Consider the following 21,487-nt stretch of genomic DNA (forward strand, 5'->3'; position numbering starts at 1 on the left):
AATGTTCTAACTGCCAGATGGAAAATGTTAGAAAGAAACTTCTGGCAGATGACCAAGAATCACCATAATGAGCAGATGTGCAATTTTGGACAAGAACAAGACCATGTATTATTATTGGTAGTAATATTTAGGTAATGGTACATGCACATTGTTTTGTATCAACCAAAAGTTGGAAGTAAAGTGTGTTGTCAGAAGTACATACATCTTGCCATTCACTCTTATTCTACAAGTACAAGTAATGAGCAATAAGGCATTACATAATCATATTTTAACATTCCAGAGAATTTTTGTACTGCATTAAATAAAAGGAATTTCTTGGGAGTAGGATATAAGTAGAAATATCTTTTGGAATCAGAACAAGGGCATTCCCAAATACCTCTGTCCTGAAGGAAATAAAATATTTCTTGGTGGTCAGGCCCTTCTGGTAAATTTTTAGAGGGGAAGTAAGTTCTATTAACTAGCTAAAACTTCCTAGTGGCTGACTCATCCAGAACATTGTGTTTATTACCAAAAAAAAGCATCCTGTTCCAAAGCTACTCTTACAGAGCAGAGTCTGGCTGCTCAGACTCTGGTAAAAGAAGGAACAGGGTGATGAATCCTAGGCTTGGGATAATTCCTGTAAGTAAACAACTTTGAACACAGTAAAAGCATTTGTGACCCTTAGAAGACAATGCACAGCAATATAGTTCATCTGTGAAAAATTATAGCATGAGAGCTGAAAAGGAAGAGGCTGGGAATTTCCTGGTTGTAGACTTTGGAGAACTATTCTCTGACACCCAAACAGGAAATGCTCAACTTGGGGACTTCCTGGTGTCATGTTTTATCATGCTTATTTAAATCAAAACAGGAACTACAATCAACCTTGATCTTAATAATGCTTACCTTAAAAGTTCTAGCTGTAAAACAGGCAACTTCTTTCTTTGGTTTATCCTACAAACTGCCTTCTGAGAATCAGAAGAGAACAACCAACTTCGGTCATTTGAACATGGAGCATCAACTAGCACCTAGAGAGGACAAATAATGCAAATATGCACTGAAAATACATTCTCAGGAACAGAGTATGTAGGCAAACTAAGTAAAATATGATAAATAAACAACAAATTCAAAATAAATATTCTTGATGACTGCAAGCAAAAACTTTTATAAAAGCTACTCATTTTATATAGAAACTACTGCATTCTTTAATACTCAGTATTTATTTTTAAGAATTGATATTTCAATTTGTTTCTCTGAAATACCCTTTTTCTTCAGCTGTCATACAATGATATGAAATGTTACTGAATTAAAGCAATATAGTGTTCATGTTTGTGTATTGACCCAAATAATATCTGATCTTTTTCTGAGTTATCTTTGAGGTGCCTGGAAATATAAAACATTCTATAATCCCCAAACCCAATGTTGCCACTTCCTTTGAACCATGCTGACCATCAAATATAAACTGCTTCAAAGTTCAATTTATCAAAATTTCCTAGGGTATTGAGAAATTGTATCAGACTATGTCTGGGAGCACGTAGAAAACAACAACAAAGCAACCTGACAACAGTGGTATCATCTAGAGTCCATCAGTTTGTGACAATGTAATAAAAGTACCTTGTCAAATGCTTCAGGCTGGGTATCACCCATTTCTCTGCCATCCAATTCAGACACTTTAATTACATTTATCAAGGGCTGTGGGATGAAAGATTCGAGCGTCTGCCCCAGCCATCTTGATCTCAGACTATCATATTCATTACATTGAAGATAACCTAAACGTCAAGGAAAAAAGTTATCAACGGATGTAGTGCAACTATTAAATTTCCACTTTTGAGAAAATAACTTTCAGAAAATAAATCAATTCATTTTAATTATGCTGAAAGTGATCAAAGATAGATATGATTACATTATGATTTAAAAACAATACACATATATAACATTACAATAAATAAACTATAAATATAAAATTTAAAATATTCATGCATACATAGCCTTTCAGAAGCTCTCACCATTTATTCAACCAAGTTTAAGTTTGGGGGGGTGAAAACCAAAGGGAATTATAGATTGCCAAAAATATGTTATGCAACTAATACCTTAGATGTACTTCTCTCCCTAAAGCCCTGGCTCCTAAAAGTAAACAGAATTTTCTGCTACATATATAAAACATTTTCTGAGGTAGAACACCTTCATTTTAAATGAAAGGAAGGTAACGTGGTATGTAAAAAAAGCATGTAAAGTGCAGTGGGTCTATAGTCAGAAAGATTTGGGCTCAAATTATGATCTAGGAGACTTTGGGCAAGCTACTTAGTTTTTTAATAGCCTCAATTTCCATATCTGTAAAACAGGGATTACAACTAGCTACTTTACACAGGTTTGTTAAGATTAATTGTGATAACTTTTGTAACATATCTAGCACAGTACAATAGGATTAAAGAATGTTAATAATAATTAATAACAATTATCAAGTCATTATATGCTAGGCTTTGTTCTAAGCACTTAACATGTAGTAATACATTTATTTAATCCTCACAAGCTTGTGAGGTAGATAACATTTTTATTATTGCTATTTTACTAGTGAGAAAACTGAGACCAAGAGAGAAGTTAGGTAACTTGCCAGGTTCACAAAGGAAGTAATACAGAGAGCCTAGTTTCAGAGCTCTACGTACTCTCCAACAACACACTATACTGCTTCTCCGTATAGACAGAAGGCAATCAGTAAATGGTTCTCTCTGCAGTGAAATAGCTATTTTTTCTTTATTAAAAAAAAATACTTATATAAAAGCTTAATTTTTTAAATGCATAATAGTATAAATGAAGAACAGTAAAAATTACCCTGTTCCCACTGTCTTCAGGTAACTACCATTAATATTTTGATACTAACTATCCATATCTCTCCATGCAAAAATCCACATACAGAATTTTAATAAAAGGAATCATATAATATTTTTGGTTTTGTGACTTTCCCTCTTATTCTTTATCTAGCTCCACCAACTACCCCATCAAAAGGAACCTATATTATCAACTTGACATATATGAATGTACTTTTATATATACACTTCTGTGCCCTTACTCTCCACATATGCCAACACTTCAAAGAAATATCAGTGTGCTGGTTTGAAATGATTTACGTATCCTAAAAAAATAAAGTTTTAATCTTAAACCATCTTTTGAGAGCATCAGTTTATTCTAATTCCTATTTAGTACTATAGGTTGGAAACTCGATTAGATGGAGATGTGTCTTCACCCATTCTACATGGGTCTTGACTAGTTTACCAGAATCCTATGAAAGAAGTATTTTGGAGAAAGCTTCAGAACAACAGTCACAAGAAGCAGATCCACCAGCCAGCGACCTTTGGAGATGAAGAAGGAAAATGCCTCCCAGGGAGCTTCATGAAACAAGAGGCCTGGAGAGAAAGCCAACAGGTGCAGTCTTGTTTGCCATGTGCCTTTCCAGGTAAGAGAGAAACCCTGACCATGTTCACCGTGCGCCTTTCTCCTTGAGAGAGAAACCATGAACTTCATTGGCCTTCTTGAATGAAGGTATCATTCCCTGGATGCCTTAGATTGAACATTTTTATAGACTTTGTAACTGAGAAATTAGGATTTAAGGGATGATTTAAATTACTGAATCATTATACAGATGTTACTTTTGCTTTTTGGGATACTGGAGTAGACAGAGGGGAATACCTGAAAGCCCTAAACTATAATTAAGCTGTCTGGATTATCTGAAAGTATATAAAAGCCCTTATCTCTTCTCTGGTGCCTTCGTGACTATATGCCCTTTATCTAGTTATTTTCTTAGTAGGTCCTAAAGGTAAGGAAAACCATCATTAACTAGTCTCAGTCCCTTTCATCTGCAAATCATCCACTAAGCTCTTCCATTGAAAGATAGATAGCTCTGCCTCCTTTCCTTTCACTTTATGTTAACCTATGTTAACAATGTTCAACAATGTTTTCTTTTCTGTTTTGAACTTCTGCCTTGAATTTACTATCCAAAATGACCTCATCTCCCCTTGATAGAATCCTTAAAAACCTTGAATCTCCTTTGTTCAGGGAGACAGATTTTGGGCTGTTAGGCTGTCTGCTCTCCTGCTACACATGTAGTAATAAACTCTTTCTCTCTTTGAAACCCCAGAGTCTGAGGAACTGAATACTGAGCACCTCAGGTAGAAGAATCCACAATCTTTGTCCAGTACAACTTGTTTTAATTGGGATATTTTCACGGCCTTAGAATTGTCAACTTGTAGCTTAACTTACTAAATTTCCCTTTTTAAAAAGCCGTTCCATTTCTGGTATATTGCATTCCAGCAGCTAGCAAATTAGAACAACCACCAAATCAATTTGCAGATATAAGAATCATTTTTAAAGGCCTCTAAATATAAATGGAACAGATGTATCAAACTTTATTCAACCATACTCCTACTGTCAGGCATTTGTGCTATTGCTACCAATAATAATTGTGTCAGGTCTCAGAAAAAGAACTTTAAATATAAAAGGGACTCTTTGACTCAGAAAATGCTCAGGTTATTTCACAGAATCAGATGGGGCACCAAGATCCCCAGGCATGCTGGCACCTCACTCACCTGAAGGTACCACACCCATCAGAAGAAACAGACATGCAGTCAAGGACTATTCCTACCTGATAAACCTAACCTCCTAGGGCCTTTTTTTTTTCCTTTAAATACCTGGCTCTCAGAAAGGGAGCTGGAATCAGTGTCTTTCCTTTCACTGGCAGCTCCCATTTGCTTTCTTTTCGCTCAATAAATCTGTTACGTTCTGACTCACTGTCCTGCACAAGATTCCTTAATGACTCCGTGCCTAACATGGTGCCAAAACCTGGGAACGGAGGTCAGACTGAGGCTTAGCTTTCTGGCCCTTCAGGGTGGACAGCACTGCCTTCCAATTGACCCCATTCGGAGATCAGATTGAGGTTTGAGTTTCCAGCCCCTTGGGGCTATGGGAACAGCCTTCCAGTCTACTCTGTTCCCTGAACTGCACAGTCATTCAGGTCTCCATGGAATTGACAGCTTGAGTTCACCAGCTCAGATGATCTTGATGAGATGCCGGCTCACACCCATGGCTCTCAGAACATTTACAACTGATTCAGCCCTAGGAAAGTGATGCCTTTCTGCCCAGATTCTCCTCTCAAGTGTTTTGTTCGGTGTCCCAGGGACACCCCAGCCTGCCCCAGAGTGATGCCTAGGCCCGTTTTAACACAGGGCCCCAGCCTCAGCACCTACAAAATCTGAGTTATCAGTCAAAACTCTGACACTCCAGGATCATTGTTTTCCCCATGCAGCAGCCAAAGCAGTTTGGGGGACACCTTGAACGAAAGACTGCACACACTTTCCAGGTCTCTGATGACAAATTGAGGGTGCCTGCTTTGTCGCCATGACGGATCATGGACCTTGGTTGTTAGTCTCACTTAAATCACATCAGAGCTGAGTCTTGAATGGTCCCATAAGCTTAACTTGTCCAGTCTCCTCGAGACACCCCAGTCCACTTTAACGCAGTGCCTACCTCGGCCCACTTCTGTATGATGCCTCAGCATGCTTTAACACAGGGCCTATTTCAACCTGCCCCAGTGCAGCACCTAGTCTGGCAATCATGGGAAACACTCAATTACTTCACAGTTAACTCTAAAACTACTCTTCCCTCTAAGTCTACTCCTCTTGGATAATTGCTCTGTAATCTCAATATATTAAATCCAATTGGAGGGGAAAATAAAGTCAAAGAAACATATCTTTCTGCAATACAATTTGGCTGCAATACCCCCTCAAAACAATAAAAACATTGGCCAGAAAATGGCATTTTCAATTGGTAAATTCTCACTGAACTTGATCATTTCATATGGCACAACAGCAAATGGTCTGAAGCTTCCTATTCCCAGGCTTTCTAGACCCTCAGGCCTCAATCTTCTCTGTTCCACTCTGTCACTTCACACTAAATCCTCCTCCTTCATGAAAAGCCTTCTAAACCTTCTTCCACCCCTCCCTCCACAGAGGCTAATGATGAGGAATCCTGAATCACTTCTCTTCCTTCAAACCCACTGACCATACCCCTCCTGAATATACTCCCCTTTTACTGTCTTCCCCAATCCCCTCCACTCCCTGTCGCTCTCCCTCAACCCTTTCCCCTCCCTTACCTTCCCCTAAGCCCTCTTCTACCTTAGCATCCACTTTTTATCTCCCTCTCCCTGATTCTACTCAAACTCCCCAGACTTTTTCACCTCCTTTTACTCGATCTTACGTTCTGGCACCAGTAGTAGGGCATGATTCCCCTACAAAAAGTAGCAGGACAGGAAGGCATCTAAGCCAAACTGAAAAATGGTTCAGGTCCTTCTCAGCAGATCCAACTAAATTTACAAAAGAGTTTAAGTATTTAACCCAATTTTATGACACACTTACCAGGATATTTACATTATTATAACTTCTAGTACAACCCCAAGAGAAAAGGATCACATTTGGACTACAGCTACAGTCAATGCCAACAAACTTTTTGTAGATAGCCCCACTGCTTTCCATGGCATGCAAGGGACAAATGCAGTCACCACAACAGACCCAAATTGGGACTATCAGGACCAATCCCCAGATAAAAAGATAATGAAACATCTTCTTACTTGTATTATTGAAGGAATGAGGAATGCAGGTTTCAAAGCTGTTAATTATGATAAAACTTCAGAAATCACTCAGGGGAAAGAAGAGAAGCCAGTCTCTTTCCTAAGTTGTTTGACCAAGGCTATTTTAAAATATATAAATATTGACAGTTTCTCCAAAGAGGGAAAGCTTTTGCTTCATACTTATTTTATCACCCATTGGCCCCAGTTATTTCAAAGAAACTTCAAAAAACAGAACAGGGTCCTCAAGCACCCCAGCAAAGAGCTTATGAACGCAGCTTTATTTACTTATTAAACATAACAACATACAAACACAAACATTCTTACTGTATGATCATTCCATTCTTGACATATAATCAGTAACTCACAATATCATCACATAGTTGTATATTCATCATCATGATCATTTCTTAGAACATTTGCATCAATTCAGGAAAAGAAAAAACAGAAAAAAAAATGCATACATACCATACCCCTTACCTCTCCCTTTCATTGATCACTAGCATTTCAATATACTAAATTTATTTTAACATTTGTTCCCCCATTATTTATTTATTTTTAATGCATATGTTTTACTCGTCTGTCGATAAGGTAGAGAAAAGGCATATCAGACACAAGGTTTTCATAATCACACAGTCACACTGCGAAAGTTATATCATTATACATTTATCTTCAAAGAACATGGCTATTGGAACCCAGGTCTACATTTTCAGGCAGTTCCCTCCAGCCTCTCCATTACACCTTAACTAAAAATGTTATATCTATATAATATGTAAGAATAACCTCCAGGATAACCTCTCAACTCTATTTGGAATCTCTCAGCCATTGACACTTTTTCGTCTCATTTCTCTCTTCCCCCATTTGGTCAAGAAAGTTTTCTCAATCCCTTGATGTTGAGTCCCAGCTCATTCTAAGATTTCTATCCCACATTGATAGGAAGGTCCATATCCCTGAGAGTCATATTCCAGGTAGAGAGGGGGAGGGTAGTTAGTTTGCTTGTCATATTGGCCAATAGAGAGAGGTCACATCTGAGCAACAAAAGAGGTTCTCTGAGGGTGACTCTTAAGTCTAATTTTAAGTAGGCTTAGTCTATCCTTTGCGGGGTTAAATTTCATATGAACAAACCCGAAGATTAAGGGCTCAGCCTATTGCTTTGGCTGTCCCTACTGTATGAAGGCAGCTTTGAAAGTGTTTAACAATAGACAAGAAGAAATAGAAAGGCAGAAAAACAAAAAGAATAGGAAAAAGAGCCAAAAGAAAAACAAAGAGAACAGAGAGGGAAGTAAAGGGAGCAGCCCAACAAAGGGTCAGACAGGAGAGATATGATGCCCATTATTTGCTCCTTGGCAATGACTTGAGACAACACAGTAATCTGTAGTAATAAAAACTGTAGTAATAAAAACTGAAATTTTGGGGGTGAAGAAAATGCCATTCCGCCCATGTTTTGGTTGCAGTAGAACGGACCACTGAGCCAAACACTGCATACAGGGCCCACTACCAGTTCCTGCCCATGGTGCCACTTAACAGACCACCAGGGGGCTGACTGTCCTACAGCCTCTAACTATGGGTTCAGATGGCCTTCTCCTCCTAAACAGGTGTCACCAGACCAAGAACTGGGCGACCTCCTTGGACAAGCCGCAGACAACTGACAAGGCCCGGGCAGTGGAATATCCCCGACTGTGACCATCACTGCCACAGAACCCAGGGTAACAGGTATTCTAGTTTGCCAGCTGCCGGAATATAATATACCAGAAACGGAATGGCTTTTAACAAGGGGAATTTAATAAGTTGCTCATTTACAGTTCCAAGGCCGAGAAAATGTCCCAATTAAAACAAGTCTATAGACATGTCCAATTTAAGGCATCCGGAGAAAGATACCTTGGTTCAAGAAGGCCAACAACGTTCAACGTTTCTCTCTTAGCTGGAAGGGCAGATGGTGAATATGGTGGCATCTGCTGGCTGTCATGTGGCTCTACCAAAAGGGAACTGTCTCCAAAATGTTTCCTCTTTTAAAGGATTCCAGCAAGCAACTCCACCTTCAGTGGGTGGAGACACACCTCCATGGAAATCATCTTATCAAAAGTTACCACCCACAATTGGGTGGGTCACATCTTCATAGAAACAATTAAAATGCTCCCACCCAGCAATACTGAATGAGGATCTAAGGGCATGGCTTTTCTGGGGTCCACCACTGATTCAGACCAGCACAACAGGTAAGCCCATTTTCTTCATTTTAGACACAGGCACCGCACACACTGTCCTACAGGTATGAGCCCTCAAGGCAGCTCATTTCTTCCTCAATTGTAGTCATAGGTATTGCAGGTCAATGCTCAGTTCCCCTTAAAACATTATCTCTAGCTTGTAGTATAGAAATTATAACTTTTCTCACAGCTTTTTAATAATTCCTAGTTGTATAACCCCTTTATTAGGGTAAAATATTTTAGCAAAGCTTAAAGCAACCCTTCAATTAACAGAAATAAAGTATGCTAATAAATTGCCTCAAATCATCCTGTTCCTGCCCATGGGAGAAACACTCTCTTCCCTTAAGGGAAGAGTTCTGTCCCTATGGCTAGAAAAAGCAGAGTCCCAGGTATGGGACAACTCCACCCCTTTCATTGCTAAACATCATGCTCCTGTTCAGGTTTCTCTCAAAAACCCCAGATAATTCCCAAACAAACCTCAATATCCTTACACCCCACAAGCTCTCATGGGCCTAAAACCCACAGTTGAGAGGCTATTGACCTCCAGACTCCTCAGAGAAGCAGCCTCCCCAGCCAATCTCCTATTTTAGCAGTAAAAAAGCCAAATGACACTTACCGGCTAGTCCAAGATCTTATGGCAATAAGTCAAGCCACCATACCCATTACTCCTATGGTTCCTAATCCATATTCTATACTCTCCCAAATTCCCCCAAATACTATACATTATACGGTCTTAGACCTTAAAGATACCTTCTTTACTATTCTACTTCACCCCAACTGTCAAGATTTGTTTGCCTTTACTTGGACAGACTCCATTACTAGAATTCCTAGGCAATTAACATGGACAGTTTTACCACAAGGTTTTAGAGACAGCCCTCATTTATTTGGACAAGCATTAGCTTCTGACTTACAAACATTAAACATACATCCCAGTAAACTGTTTCAATATGTAGATGATTTCCTATTGTGCAGTCCCTCTGAGGCTTTATCACAAGAGCATACAGCCACCCTACTTAACCATTTACAGTAAAGGGATATAGAGTCTCCAAAGATAAAGGACAGTTTTCTAAACCTCAAGTCATTTACTTAGGACTCTGTCTCCCCTACTGAAAAAGGCATTACCATTCAATACAAAGAGATAATGTTAAATATTCCCCTCCTCCAGACCAAACAAGAACTCTTTCCTTTCTCGGTTTAGCCAATTATTTTCCAGATCTGGATCCGTAACTTTGGGTTAATAGCTAAGAGCTTGTATCAGGCCACTGGGGGAAACCTTCAGGACCCACTAGACGATCCTTCAGCTATCAAACATTCATTTAAACAACTCTCGCCCAGGCCCTTGCCTTAGCTTTTCCAAAACCCGGCAAGTCTTTTACATTGCATGTAGACATCAAGGATGGCTTTGCTCTTGGAATTTTAACCCAAACAAGTGGGCCAGATACCCGTGCCTCAGACTCCCCTTTCTTAGGGTGGCCACTTTGTCTCAGAGTCTTAGCCTCTGTAGCACTCCTCGTACAAGAATCTCTTAAGCTTTTGCCATATGCTCAATTATCTGTTCTCTCTTCTCATAACCTACCTTCCCTTTTAACTCACTAAGCTATTTCTAGTGCCTTTCCCTCTCATATTCAATCTTTATATGTGAAGCTCTTTTATAACCCCCAGGTTAAAATACCTTATTCACCTACAATCTCTAACCCAGCAAAATTCCTTACTCCTCTGAAGCATCAAAAACCTATACATAACCGTATAGAAGCTATAGATCATTTCCTTCACCCACAACCTAACCTAAAGGATTCCCCTCTGCCTCCTCCAGCTAATACTTGGTTTATTGATGGGAGTGCTTTTAAAGACTCTCTAAGCAGGCTGGATATGCTATAGTGTCTGTCCAGGAGGTAAATGAGTCTGGACCTTTGCCTCCTGGCACCACTTCTCAACAGGCAGAGCTCACAGCCCTCACCTGAGCTCTCAGTTAAGCAGCAGATACTCCTACTAACATTTATACTGACTATAAATATGCTTTCCATAGTATTCATTCACATTTATGTATGGAAAGAAAGATAATATCTTACTTCTAAAAATTCTCAAATTATTAATAAAACTCTCATCCATAAACTCCTTGAGGCAGCACAAACCCCTACCCAGGAAGCAGTTATTCACTGTAAAGGTCATCAAAGTGGAAAGGACCCCATCTCTATAGGTAATAACAGAGCAGAAGAAGAAGCAAAAAGACAGGTTCAGACCCCGACTCAGTTTCTAGTAATGTCCACCTGGCACCTGCTTACTCCACCTTAGAGCAGAAAGACTTGACCCAGCCTGGTGCTATCCTTAATGAGGGTGGTTTTACCTAAATGATAAAGTCATCTTGCCCCAACAGCATGCATGGAAAATTTTAACTGACCTGCATGACCAGTTTCATATCAGTGCCAAGCTACTAGCCTCTCTCCGATCTCAAACCATAAATCACCCGAATCTTTACTCGGAGCTCCAGCATATCACCAAAATATGTACTGTCTGTCAGCACTCCACCCCTCAGGGCAATCTCAAACCAGCCCTCTATCCTTGCCCTGAAGCAAGAGGACAAATCCCTGGGCCAAATTGACTTTACTAAGCCTTCCATCAATTAAAAAGTTTAAATACCTACTAGTCTTTGTAGACACTTTCTCAGGATGGGTTGAAGCCTTCCCTATACCTCAGAAAAAACTTCTGAAGTAACCACTGTTTTACTGCAAAGCATTATTCCTAGGTTTGGCCTCCCTACGTTCATACGATCAGACAACAGTCCTGCCTTTATTTCCCAAATTACACAGCAAGTGTCTCAAGCCCTAGGTATACATTGGCAATTACATACCCCCATACTGACCCTAGTCATCAGGCAGAGTAAAATGAATTAATGGCATAATTAAATGCATTTAACCCAGACAATTACCATGGCTTAAATTTTTATCAACTGCACTTCTCAAGATTCAAAGTGCCCTACGCAAGCTCCATATGTTAAGCCCTTTTGAAATTAAGTACTAAAGGCCTTTATTACTTGGCAACCTCTTTTCTCCAGTCTTCTTCTACAGAGACTACCTCCGCATTATAACTCAGATTCGGGCAATTCTTAGAGATTATGCAAATAATAGCCTACCTCAAGTTACTCAATCCTCACATATCCCCAGGTGACTACATATATCTAAAAATCTTCAACCAAAATCTTTAACCCCCTCTTGGACAGGACTGCACTTAGTTTTACTCACCACCCCAATAGCAGCTAAATTATCACAGCTAACATTTTGGGTTCATCTCTCTGGGTTTAAGCTGACTCAAAAAAAAGCTGAAACAGACCCCCCCCCCCTCCAGATGGGGGACCTCAACCAGCAGTATTTGTGTATGCTTACTGGAGTACTTAAACTTAAGATCTCCAAGACCAGCCATGGCAAAGGATGAATACTTTGGCCTGCTGTATCTGTGGCCTGGCATTTTTTATCTTTACATTTGCATTCCTTCTTCAGATAGTAATTTTAGCTCTCCTAGAAGAAATCTGCCTTAGTTATTTCCCAGAAACTAACTTCACCTTGATTTGGTAGGGGACATAATCCACAACAAAGTAACTCCCCTTCCTTTTCCCTGTGCTAAGGCATATTCAGCCCTCTAGCCCTATGAATGATTTCTCCTCTGCTTTCACATTTTTGCAAATAATCTCTAACAACCTAGCCTGGTCATCCCTCAAAGGTCCTCTCACTGTGCCTATCCTTTTAGAATTCATTACCAACCTTTGGCTTCATTGAGATTTACAAGATTACATCCATGATCAAATTATTTTATACTCCTTCATTCTCATCCTCCTAACAGCTAACCTGCTGCTTGATTAGCATCTTTTCACTGTGTTACTTGTACAGATTACAATGTCCCTCCTTATAATAACAAAACTATCTTCTTAACTTCAGCATCCATTTGCACCTATTAGCCAAAGCATTGCTACAGCCCTTAACAAAACACACTGCTGGTGTGCTGGTTTGAAAGGAAGTATGCCCCCTAAGAAAAGCCATGTTTTAATATAAATCCCATTTCATAAAGGTAGAATATTCTCTATTCAATACTGTATGTTTGAAACTGTGATTGGATCATCTCCCTGGATGATGTGATTTAGTCAAGAATGGTTGTTAAACTGGATTAGGGGATGACCTGTCTCCACCCATTTGGGTGGGTCTTGACTGGTTTATTGCAGTCCTTTAAAAGAGGAAACATTTTGAAGAATGAGAGATTCAGAGAATGCTGCAGCACCACGAAGCAGAGAGTCCACCAGCCAGTGACCTTTGGAGATGAAGAAGGAAAACGCCTCCTGGGCAGCTTCATGAAACAGGAAGCCAGGAGAGAAAACTAGCAGATGACAGCGTGTTCGCCATGTGCCCTTCCAGCCGAGAGAGAAGTCCTGACTGTGTTTGCCATGTACCTTCTCACTTGAGAGAGAAACCCTGAACTTCATCAGCCTTCTTGAACCAAGGTATCTTTCCCTGGATGCCTTAGATTGGACATTTCTATAAACTTGTTTTAATTGGGGCATTTTCTCGGCCTTAGAACTGTAAACTAGCAACTCATTAAATTCCCCTTGTTAAAAGCCGTTCCATTTCTGGTATATTGTATTCCAGCAGCTAGCAAACTAGAACAGCTGGATATGTCCAAAATCTATAAAATCTACTTCTGGGCGGGCCACAGTGGCTCAGCAGGTAAGAATGCTTGCCTGCCAAGCCCAAGGACCTGGGTTCAATTCCCAGTGCCTGCACATGTTAAAAAACAAAACAAAACAAAAAAACTAGTTCTCTCTCTATCTCAGCCTTTCCAGTAAGCATAGAAAGGCTGTCTACAACTGTTCCCATTTTTATAAATTCAAAATATTTTATGCAGGTGACCAACCCAAACACAAGGAATGCATAATTAGGACTGATACAAGGAATGAGAGAAATAGAATCACAAATAAAGTCAAGAAAAAATCCCACGTGGACACATCCGAGAGGCCCAGGCCCCACTGAAACAGTACCCCAGCTAATGGACAGACCCTATCGATGCTTCTCCCACTACTCTTTCAATCCCCAAACTACCCATTTAGGACACCTTAATACTTCCTTTGCAATTATACCCTAATTTTTAACTCAACCCTCCTCAAATGGGTGTCGACACCCTAAACCGTTTCACCATAGATCTATTAAACTAGTATTCTATTTTGGGGCACCGAATTATATAATTCTACAGGTCAGTACCCTGAAGATAGATCTTATTACCTAGCCCTATAAATAATACGCTGGTATTTGTGATAGGAACCTGGTCAGGCCAACTTTTCAACCTAACCAATCATAGTATCACTGGAAATAAAATAATTGCATCAGAACAGTCAAATATTCAAAGTCTCCTGCTAAACTCCTGTCAAATCACATTCTTTTATTTTTTTGATATTTCTTTAGTCTTGTGTTTTTTTTAAAATTTTTTTATTAATTTAAAATTTTTAAAGAAATATGACAAGAAACACAAACATTCTTAACATGATCATTCTGCTCTACATATATAAACAGTAACTCATAATATCATCACATAGTTGCATATTCATCATCATGATCATTTCTTGGAACATTTGCATCAAATCACAAAAAGAAATAAAAATACAACAGAAAAAAATTCATACATACCATACCCCTTACCCCTCCCTTTCATTGATCACTAGCATTATAATCTAAGTTTATCTAAACATTTGTTCCCCCTATTATTTATTTTTATTCCATATGTTTTACTCATCTGTTGATGAGGTAGATAAAAGAAGCATCAGACACAAGGTTTTCACAATCACAAAGTCACACTGTGAAAGCTATATCATTATACAATCATCTTCAAGAAACATGGCTACTGGAACAAAGCTCTACATTTTCAGGCAGTTCCCTCCAGCCTCTCTATTACATCTAGACTAACAAGGTGATATCTATTTAATGTGTAAGAATAATCTTCAGGATAATCTCTTGACTCTGTTTGGAATCTCTCAGCCATTGACACTTTATTTTGTCTCATTTTGCCCTTCCCCTTCTGGTCAAGAAGGTTCTCTCAATCCCTTGATGCTGAGTCTCAGCTCATTCTAGGATTTCTGTCCCACGTTGCCAGAAAAGTCCACACCCCTGGGAGTCATGTCCCACGTAGATAGGGGGAGGGTGGTGAGTTTGCTTGTTGTGCTGGCTGGAGAGAGAGGCCACATCTGAGCAACAAAAGAGGTTCTCTTGGGGGTGACTCTTAGGCTTAATTTCAAGTAGGCTTGACCTATTCTTTGTGGGGTTAAGTTTCATATGAACAAACCACAAGATTGGGGGCTCAGCCTATTGCTTTGGTTGTCCGCACTGCTTGTGAGAATATCAAGAATTCAACTTGGGGAAGTTGAATTTTACTCCTTTCTCACCGGACTTTGAAAATACTTTTTTATTCACTGTTCAAATCACTCTGGGATTTATCGGGGCATCACTCTGGACAAACCAACAGACTCTCATGTCCTACTCAAGGTTCCATGTACTTATGGTGTTCAATTAAGCTGTCTACGTAAGTTATATTAAGAAATGAAGTAGTCAAAATATAAATTTTGTACCAAATAAACCAAATCACAATTCTTAACTGTTCTAGCTGCACTAAAACTAGCACATGCAAAGTAACAGAAGGCCCCACCAACCCAACTGCTAACACCTCATTCCCAAACACAAACAAAGAGGAACAATTTACTCCAACTTCCTTACACAATATACTATGTTAAGGCCCAGTACATCAAACACTTCAGCTTTGTAAGCCCTACTAGAAACCTGTATCTCAAACATATCCCAAATGATGCAGTAATTATGGAAAGCTAATATCCAAGCTTTAGAAGAACAGGAACAATCTCTAAATAGTTTAGGTGAAGTAGGCTCACAAAAGAGCCCTGGATGTCCTAACCGTAACAGTAGGAGGGACTTGTGCAATACTAAATGAAACCTGCTGTTTCTACATCAATAATAAAGGTCAAGTGGGACAAAATTTTAAAATACTAAAAGAAAATGTGGCCATAATAAATAAATTAGCAGATGCAGATTCATCTTGGCTAGAAAACTTTCTCTCAAGTTTTCTTTCATTCTTCTTCACCCTCTTATAAGCTATTCGGCTACCCCTCATTGAACCCTTAATTATCCTCCTGTTAATTTTCCTCCTAGCCCTGTCTCTTACAATGTCTATCTAAGTTTGTTCATTGGTCAATAGCAGCCATGACCAACCAACAAAACTCTGAGAATATACTTCTGCTACGACAGAAATTTTAAAATCTGCTCCTACTGCAACAAAAACATACTATCAACCTGCTCCAACAGAAGATGCCCCAAAATTCAACTAATAATGCCCCTGCTTGGCTCAAAGTGATTTTTTCTCCCAACTACACCCTTTTGACAGCAGGAAGTAGCTGAAAAAAGAACACAACATCCCTGTTCCCTCCAAAATTGCTTCAAGCTAAGCTAAGGCATTAAACCAAATCCAATCCCAGGTTCATTCTACTCAATTTTATTAAAAGAAAAAGGCAGGGGATGGGCCACGGTGGCTCAGCAGGCAAGAATGCTCTTCTGCCATGCTAGAGGACCCGGGTTCGATTCCCAGTACCTGTGCATGTAAAAAATAAAAAATTAAAATTAAAAAAAGGAAAAGGCAGGGAATGCTACAGGAGGCCGATTCAAGATGGAGGCTTAGCAAGGTGTGGGATTTAGTTTGTTCTCTAGAGCAGCTAGTAAATAGCCAGGAACAGTACAGAACAACTGCTGGGGCCACATCAGTGACCGAACACACAGTGTACCCCAGTCTGGACCAGCTGGACTGGCTGTGAGCCCACCCAGAACCATGAGTTCCCCAAGCCACGGCGGCCGGCACCCCTTTACCACAGGCTGCTTCCCAGAGGGGAAAGGAAAGAGACTTTACTAGCAGCAGGGGCTGAGCACAACCAAATGCCAATTGTAGAATTAATTAACAAATTCTGACCACTAAAAATAGGCCCCCAGCTCGGCTGAACCTCAAGTAAAAGCAGAGGTCACTGGTTTTTGCCCCAGCACAGAGGGGGCAGGACTGACAGAAAAAGAAAAAAGAGAAAAAAAAAAACAGGTTGTTTGGATCTGAAAAGGTCTGGGCCTTGCAGGAAAGGAGGGGGCACAGAGGACCTGAAGATACATAGAGCAACATAGCAACTTAAGCTCTTGACTGGCAAACCTGAGAGACAGGGTCCTGCTCTGAAAAGGATTTTTCTTTTTCTCCTTTGTGGCTGTGTTTCTACGGATTAATTATTCTTTGGATACAGCAGCAAGGCTTCTTGGGCTCCACTGCCCCAGACATAGGCAGAAACAGGCTTGTTTGAGAGCTTCTCTGGAGCCTATGCCTTCCCCAGGAGAGGGGTGGGGCCCAGCTTAGGTGGAATCACTCCCTCAAGGAATTCAGACTTCCAGGGTCTGGAAAAGGGAAGCGATTAAAGTCAGCCTACAACCCCTCCTCTGCCTCCACCACACCCCCAGCACGGAGAGTTTGCCAAAGTTAAAGGTACCATATCACCTTATGCTGGAGGGACCCGCAGGCAGAAAAGCGCCACATACTGGGCAGGATAGGAAAAACACGGAGTCCAGAGACTTCATAGGAAAGGCTTTTAATCTACTGGGTGTCACCCTTAGGGAAAACTGACACAGATGACTCTTTCCTCCTGAGAGGGGATCAGTTTGGTCTGAAAAAATCTGACTGGGGTCTATAATACCTAAGCAGACCCTCCTAAAGGGTGGAGGAAATGTACCATACAGGCAGGGCAAGAAACAAAAAAACAAGAACTAAAAAATTCTGATCTATTAAACAAAACCTAACTAAACTAGAGGACTAGAATAAGCTGAATTGAATGTCAAAGAACAGAAAGACAACAAAGTCATCCAGCAAGAAAACCCTAGGGAAAAAAAAAGTGAAAACAATCTCCAGAATAAATCAATTAAGATAATTAAATGCCTAGATGCCAGCAAAAAATAACAAATCATACTAGGAAAACTGAAGATATGGCCCAGTCAAAGGAATAAACCAACAATTCAATTAAAATATAGGAGCTGAAACAATTAATTCAGAATGCTCAAACAGACATGGAAAACCTTATCAAAAATCAAATCAATGAATTGAGGGAGGATATAAAGAAGGCAAGGAATGAACAAAAAGAAGAAATTGAAAGTCTGAAAAAACAAATCACAGAGCTTATGGGAGTGAAAGGCACAGTAGAAGAGATGAAAAAAACAATGGAAACCTACAATGTCAGATTTCAAGAGGCAGAAGATGGGATTAGGGAACTGGAGAACGGGACATCTGAAATCCGACTAGTAAAAGAAAATCCAGGGAAAAGAATGGAAAAATATGAGCAGGGACTCAGGGAACAGAATGACAACATGAAGCTCACGAATATACGTGTTGTGGGTGTCCCAAAAGGAGAAGAGAAGGAAAAAGGAGGAGAAAAACTAATGGAGGAAATTATCACTGAAAATTTCCCAACTCTTAAGAAAGACTTAAAATTACAGATCCAAGAAGTGCAGTGTACCCCAAAGAGAATACATCTAAATAGACGTACTCCAAGACACTAATCAGAATGTCAGATGTCAAAGAGAAAGAGAGAATCTTGAAAACAGCAAGAGAAAAACAATCTATCACATACAAGGAAAGCCCAGTAAGACTGTGAAAAGATTTCTCAGCAGAAACCACGGTGGCGAGAAGACAGCGGGATGATATATTTAAGATACTAAAAGAAAAAAACTGCCAACTAAGAATTCTATATCCAGCAAAACTGTCCTTCAAAAATGAGGGGGAAATTAAAACATTTTCAGGCAAAATTCACTGAATTTGTGAGCAAAAGACTGGCTCTGCAAGAAATACTAAAGGGAGCACTAGAGACAGATAAGAAAAGACAGGAGAGAGAGGTGTGGAGAAGAGTATAGAAATGAAGACTATAAGTAAAGGTAAAAAGAAAAAGAATTAGATGTGGCATATAAAATCAAAAGCGCAAGTAAGTACTGTCCGTACAGTAATAATACTAAATGTTAATGGATTAAACTCCCCAATCAAAAGACACAGACTGGCAGAATGGATTAAAAAACAGGACCCATCTATATGCTGTCTACAGGAAACACACCTTAGACACAAGGATAAATACTGGTTGAAAGTGAAAGGTTGGGAAAAGATATTTCATGCAAATAACAATCAGAAAATAGCAGGATAATATCCAACAAATTAGACTTCAAATGTAAAAGAGTTAAAAGAGACAAAGAAGGTCACTATGTATTAATAAAAGGAACAATTCAACAAGAAGACATAACAATCATAAATATTTATGCACTGAGCCAGAATGCTCCAAAATACATGAGGCAAACACTGAAAAAAGAAATAGACACATCTACCATAATAGTTGGAGACTTCAATTCACCACTCTCATCAATGGACAGAACATCTAGACAGAGGATCAATAAAGAAACAGAGAATTTGAATAATACAATAAATGAGCTAGACTTAACAGACATATATAGAACATTACACTCCACAACAGCATGATACACCTTTTTCTCAACTGCTCATGGATCATTCTCAAGGATAGACCACATGCTCGGTCACAAAGCAAGTCCCAATAAATTTAAAAAGATTGAAATCATACAGAATCATAAAGGAATGAAGTTGGAAATCAATAAGAGGCAGAGTGCCAGAGAATTCGCAAATATATGGAGGCTCAACAACATACTCTTAAACAACCAGTGGGTCAAGGAAGAAATTACAAGAGAAATCAATAAATATCTCAAGGTAAATGAAAATGAAATCATGACATATCAAAATTTATGGGATGCAGCAAAGGCACTGCTAAGAGGAAAATTTATTGCCCTGAATGCCTATATCAAAAAAGAAGAAAGAGCAAATATCGAGGAATTAACTGTCTACTTGGAAGAACTAGAGAAAGAACAGCAAATTAAACCCAAACCAAGCAAAAGGAAAGAAATAATGAAGATTAGAGCAGAAATAAATGAAATTGAGAACATGAAAACAATTGAGGAAATCAACAAAACCAGAAGTTGGTTCTATGAGAAAGTCAATAAGATTGATGGACCCTTAGCAAAGTTTACAAAAAGAAGAAGAGAGAGGATGCAAATAAATAAAATCAGAAATGGAAGAAGAGACATAACCACTGACCCCACAGAAATAAAGGAAGTAATGAGAGGATACTATGAACAACTTTATGCTAATAAATTTGACAATGTGGATGAAATGGACAACTTCCTAGAAAGGTATGAACAACCAGCATTGACTAGAGATGAAACAGACAACTGCAACAAACCAATCACAAGAAACTGAGTCAGTCATTAAAAAGCTCCCTAAAAAGAAAAGTCCAGGACCAGATGGCTTCACATGTGAATTCTACCAAATATTCAAGAAAGAACTAGTACCAATCCTGCTCAAACTCTTCAAAAAAATTAAAGAGGAGGGAAAGCTACCTAACTCATTATAGGAAGCCAACATCACCCTCATACCAAAGCCAGAAAAAGATATTACAAGAAAAGAAAACTACAGACCAATCACTCTTATGAATATAGATGCAAAAATCCTCAACAAAATTCTTGTAAATCGAATCCAGCAGCACATTAAAAAAATTATACATTATGACCAAGTAGGATTCATCTCAGATATGCAAGGATGGTCCAACATAAGAAAATCAATTAATGTAATACACCATATCAACAAATCAAAGCAGGAAAACCACATGATCATCTCGATTGATGTAGAAAAGGCATTTGACAAAATTCAACATCCTTTCTTGTTGAAAACACTTCAAAGGATAGGAATAGAAGGAAACCTCTTTTGCAGAATCAGATGGGGCACCGAGATCTTCAGGCATGCTAGCACCTCACCCACATGAAGGTACTGCACCCATCAGAAAAAAAGAGATATATGGTCAAGGAATGTTCCTGCCTGATAATCCTCACCTCCCAGCCGTATTTCCTTTAAGTACCCAGCTCTCAGAAAGGGAACTGGAGTCACTTTCTTTCCTTTCACTGGTGGCTTCCACTTGCTTTCTCTCTGCTCAATAAATCTGTTACACTCTGACTCGCTATCTTGCACGAGATTTCTTAATGACTCTGTGCCTAACAAATTATAGCTATCTTTACATGGTGTACTTCTATTATTAAGGGATAGTACTACAAGAATATATAGGTTTGGGTAAGGGGATTTTTATTTTTAGTGACTATTACCCTGCCCCTTACCAAACTCACATAAGAAGCACATGTTATTTTTAGTCTGATAAGGGACATGATATTGTAATAAAATATTAAGTTGTGTTTCCCTGATCTCTAACATAGTTAAGCATCTTTTCATTTGGTTATTTGGTTTTGCTTTTCTGTCAACTGCCTACGTGCATTTTTTTTTTTTTTTTTTTTTTGCTTTTGCACTATTTACATCTTCCTTATCAACTAGCAAAACTTATTTTCATATTATGGCTACTGACCCTTTATCTGTTATTTGATTTGCAAATAGGTTTTCAAAATTGTCATCTTAATTTCTTTGTAGTATTTTTATAATACATAAGTTTCACCATCAATCATATCAGTCTCATAATTTCTAACTTTCTTCCTGTCTTCTTTAAGGTGGTCTTCTTAACCATTATATTTTCAGGTCTTAGTCACTACATATC

At 39.1% G+C, this 21,487-nt stretch overlaps 1 protein-coding gene across 3 annotated transcripts in view; it reads right to left on the reverse strand.

Annotated features, from left to right (window-relative positions):
- Positions 1-21,487, reverse strand: part of NSUN3 (NOP2/Sun RNA methyltransferase 3) — a 100,532-nt gene that overhangs the window by 62,271 nt on the left and 16,774 nt on the right. For all 3 annotated transcript variants that reach the window (XR_013158568.1, XM_077118652.1, XM_077118651.1), the window contains exons 4-5: positions 1,591-1,745; positions 883-1,004 (exon numbers count right to left, since the gene is read on the reverse strand). Coding sequence is in view for 2 of the 3 variants with exons in the window: in XM_077118652.1 (XP_076974767.1) it covers positions 883-1,004; positions 1,591-1,745 (277 nt within the window). In the remaining variant the exon portion in view is untranslated. The remainder of the gene's footprint in view (positions 1-882; positions 1,005-1,590; positions 1,746-21,487) is intronic.

The sequence above is a fragment of the Tamandua tetradactyla genome, chromosome 10 (genome assembly GCF_023851605.1).
Source record: "Tamandua tetradactyla isolate mTamTet1 chromosome 10, mTamTet1.pri, whole genome shotgun sequence".
Taxonomy (NCBI): domain Eukaryota; kingdom Metazoa; phylum Chordata; class Mammalia; order Pilosa; family Myrmecophagidae; genus Tamandua; species Tamandua tetradactyla.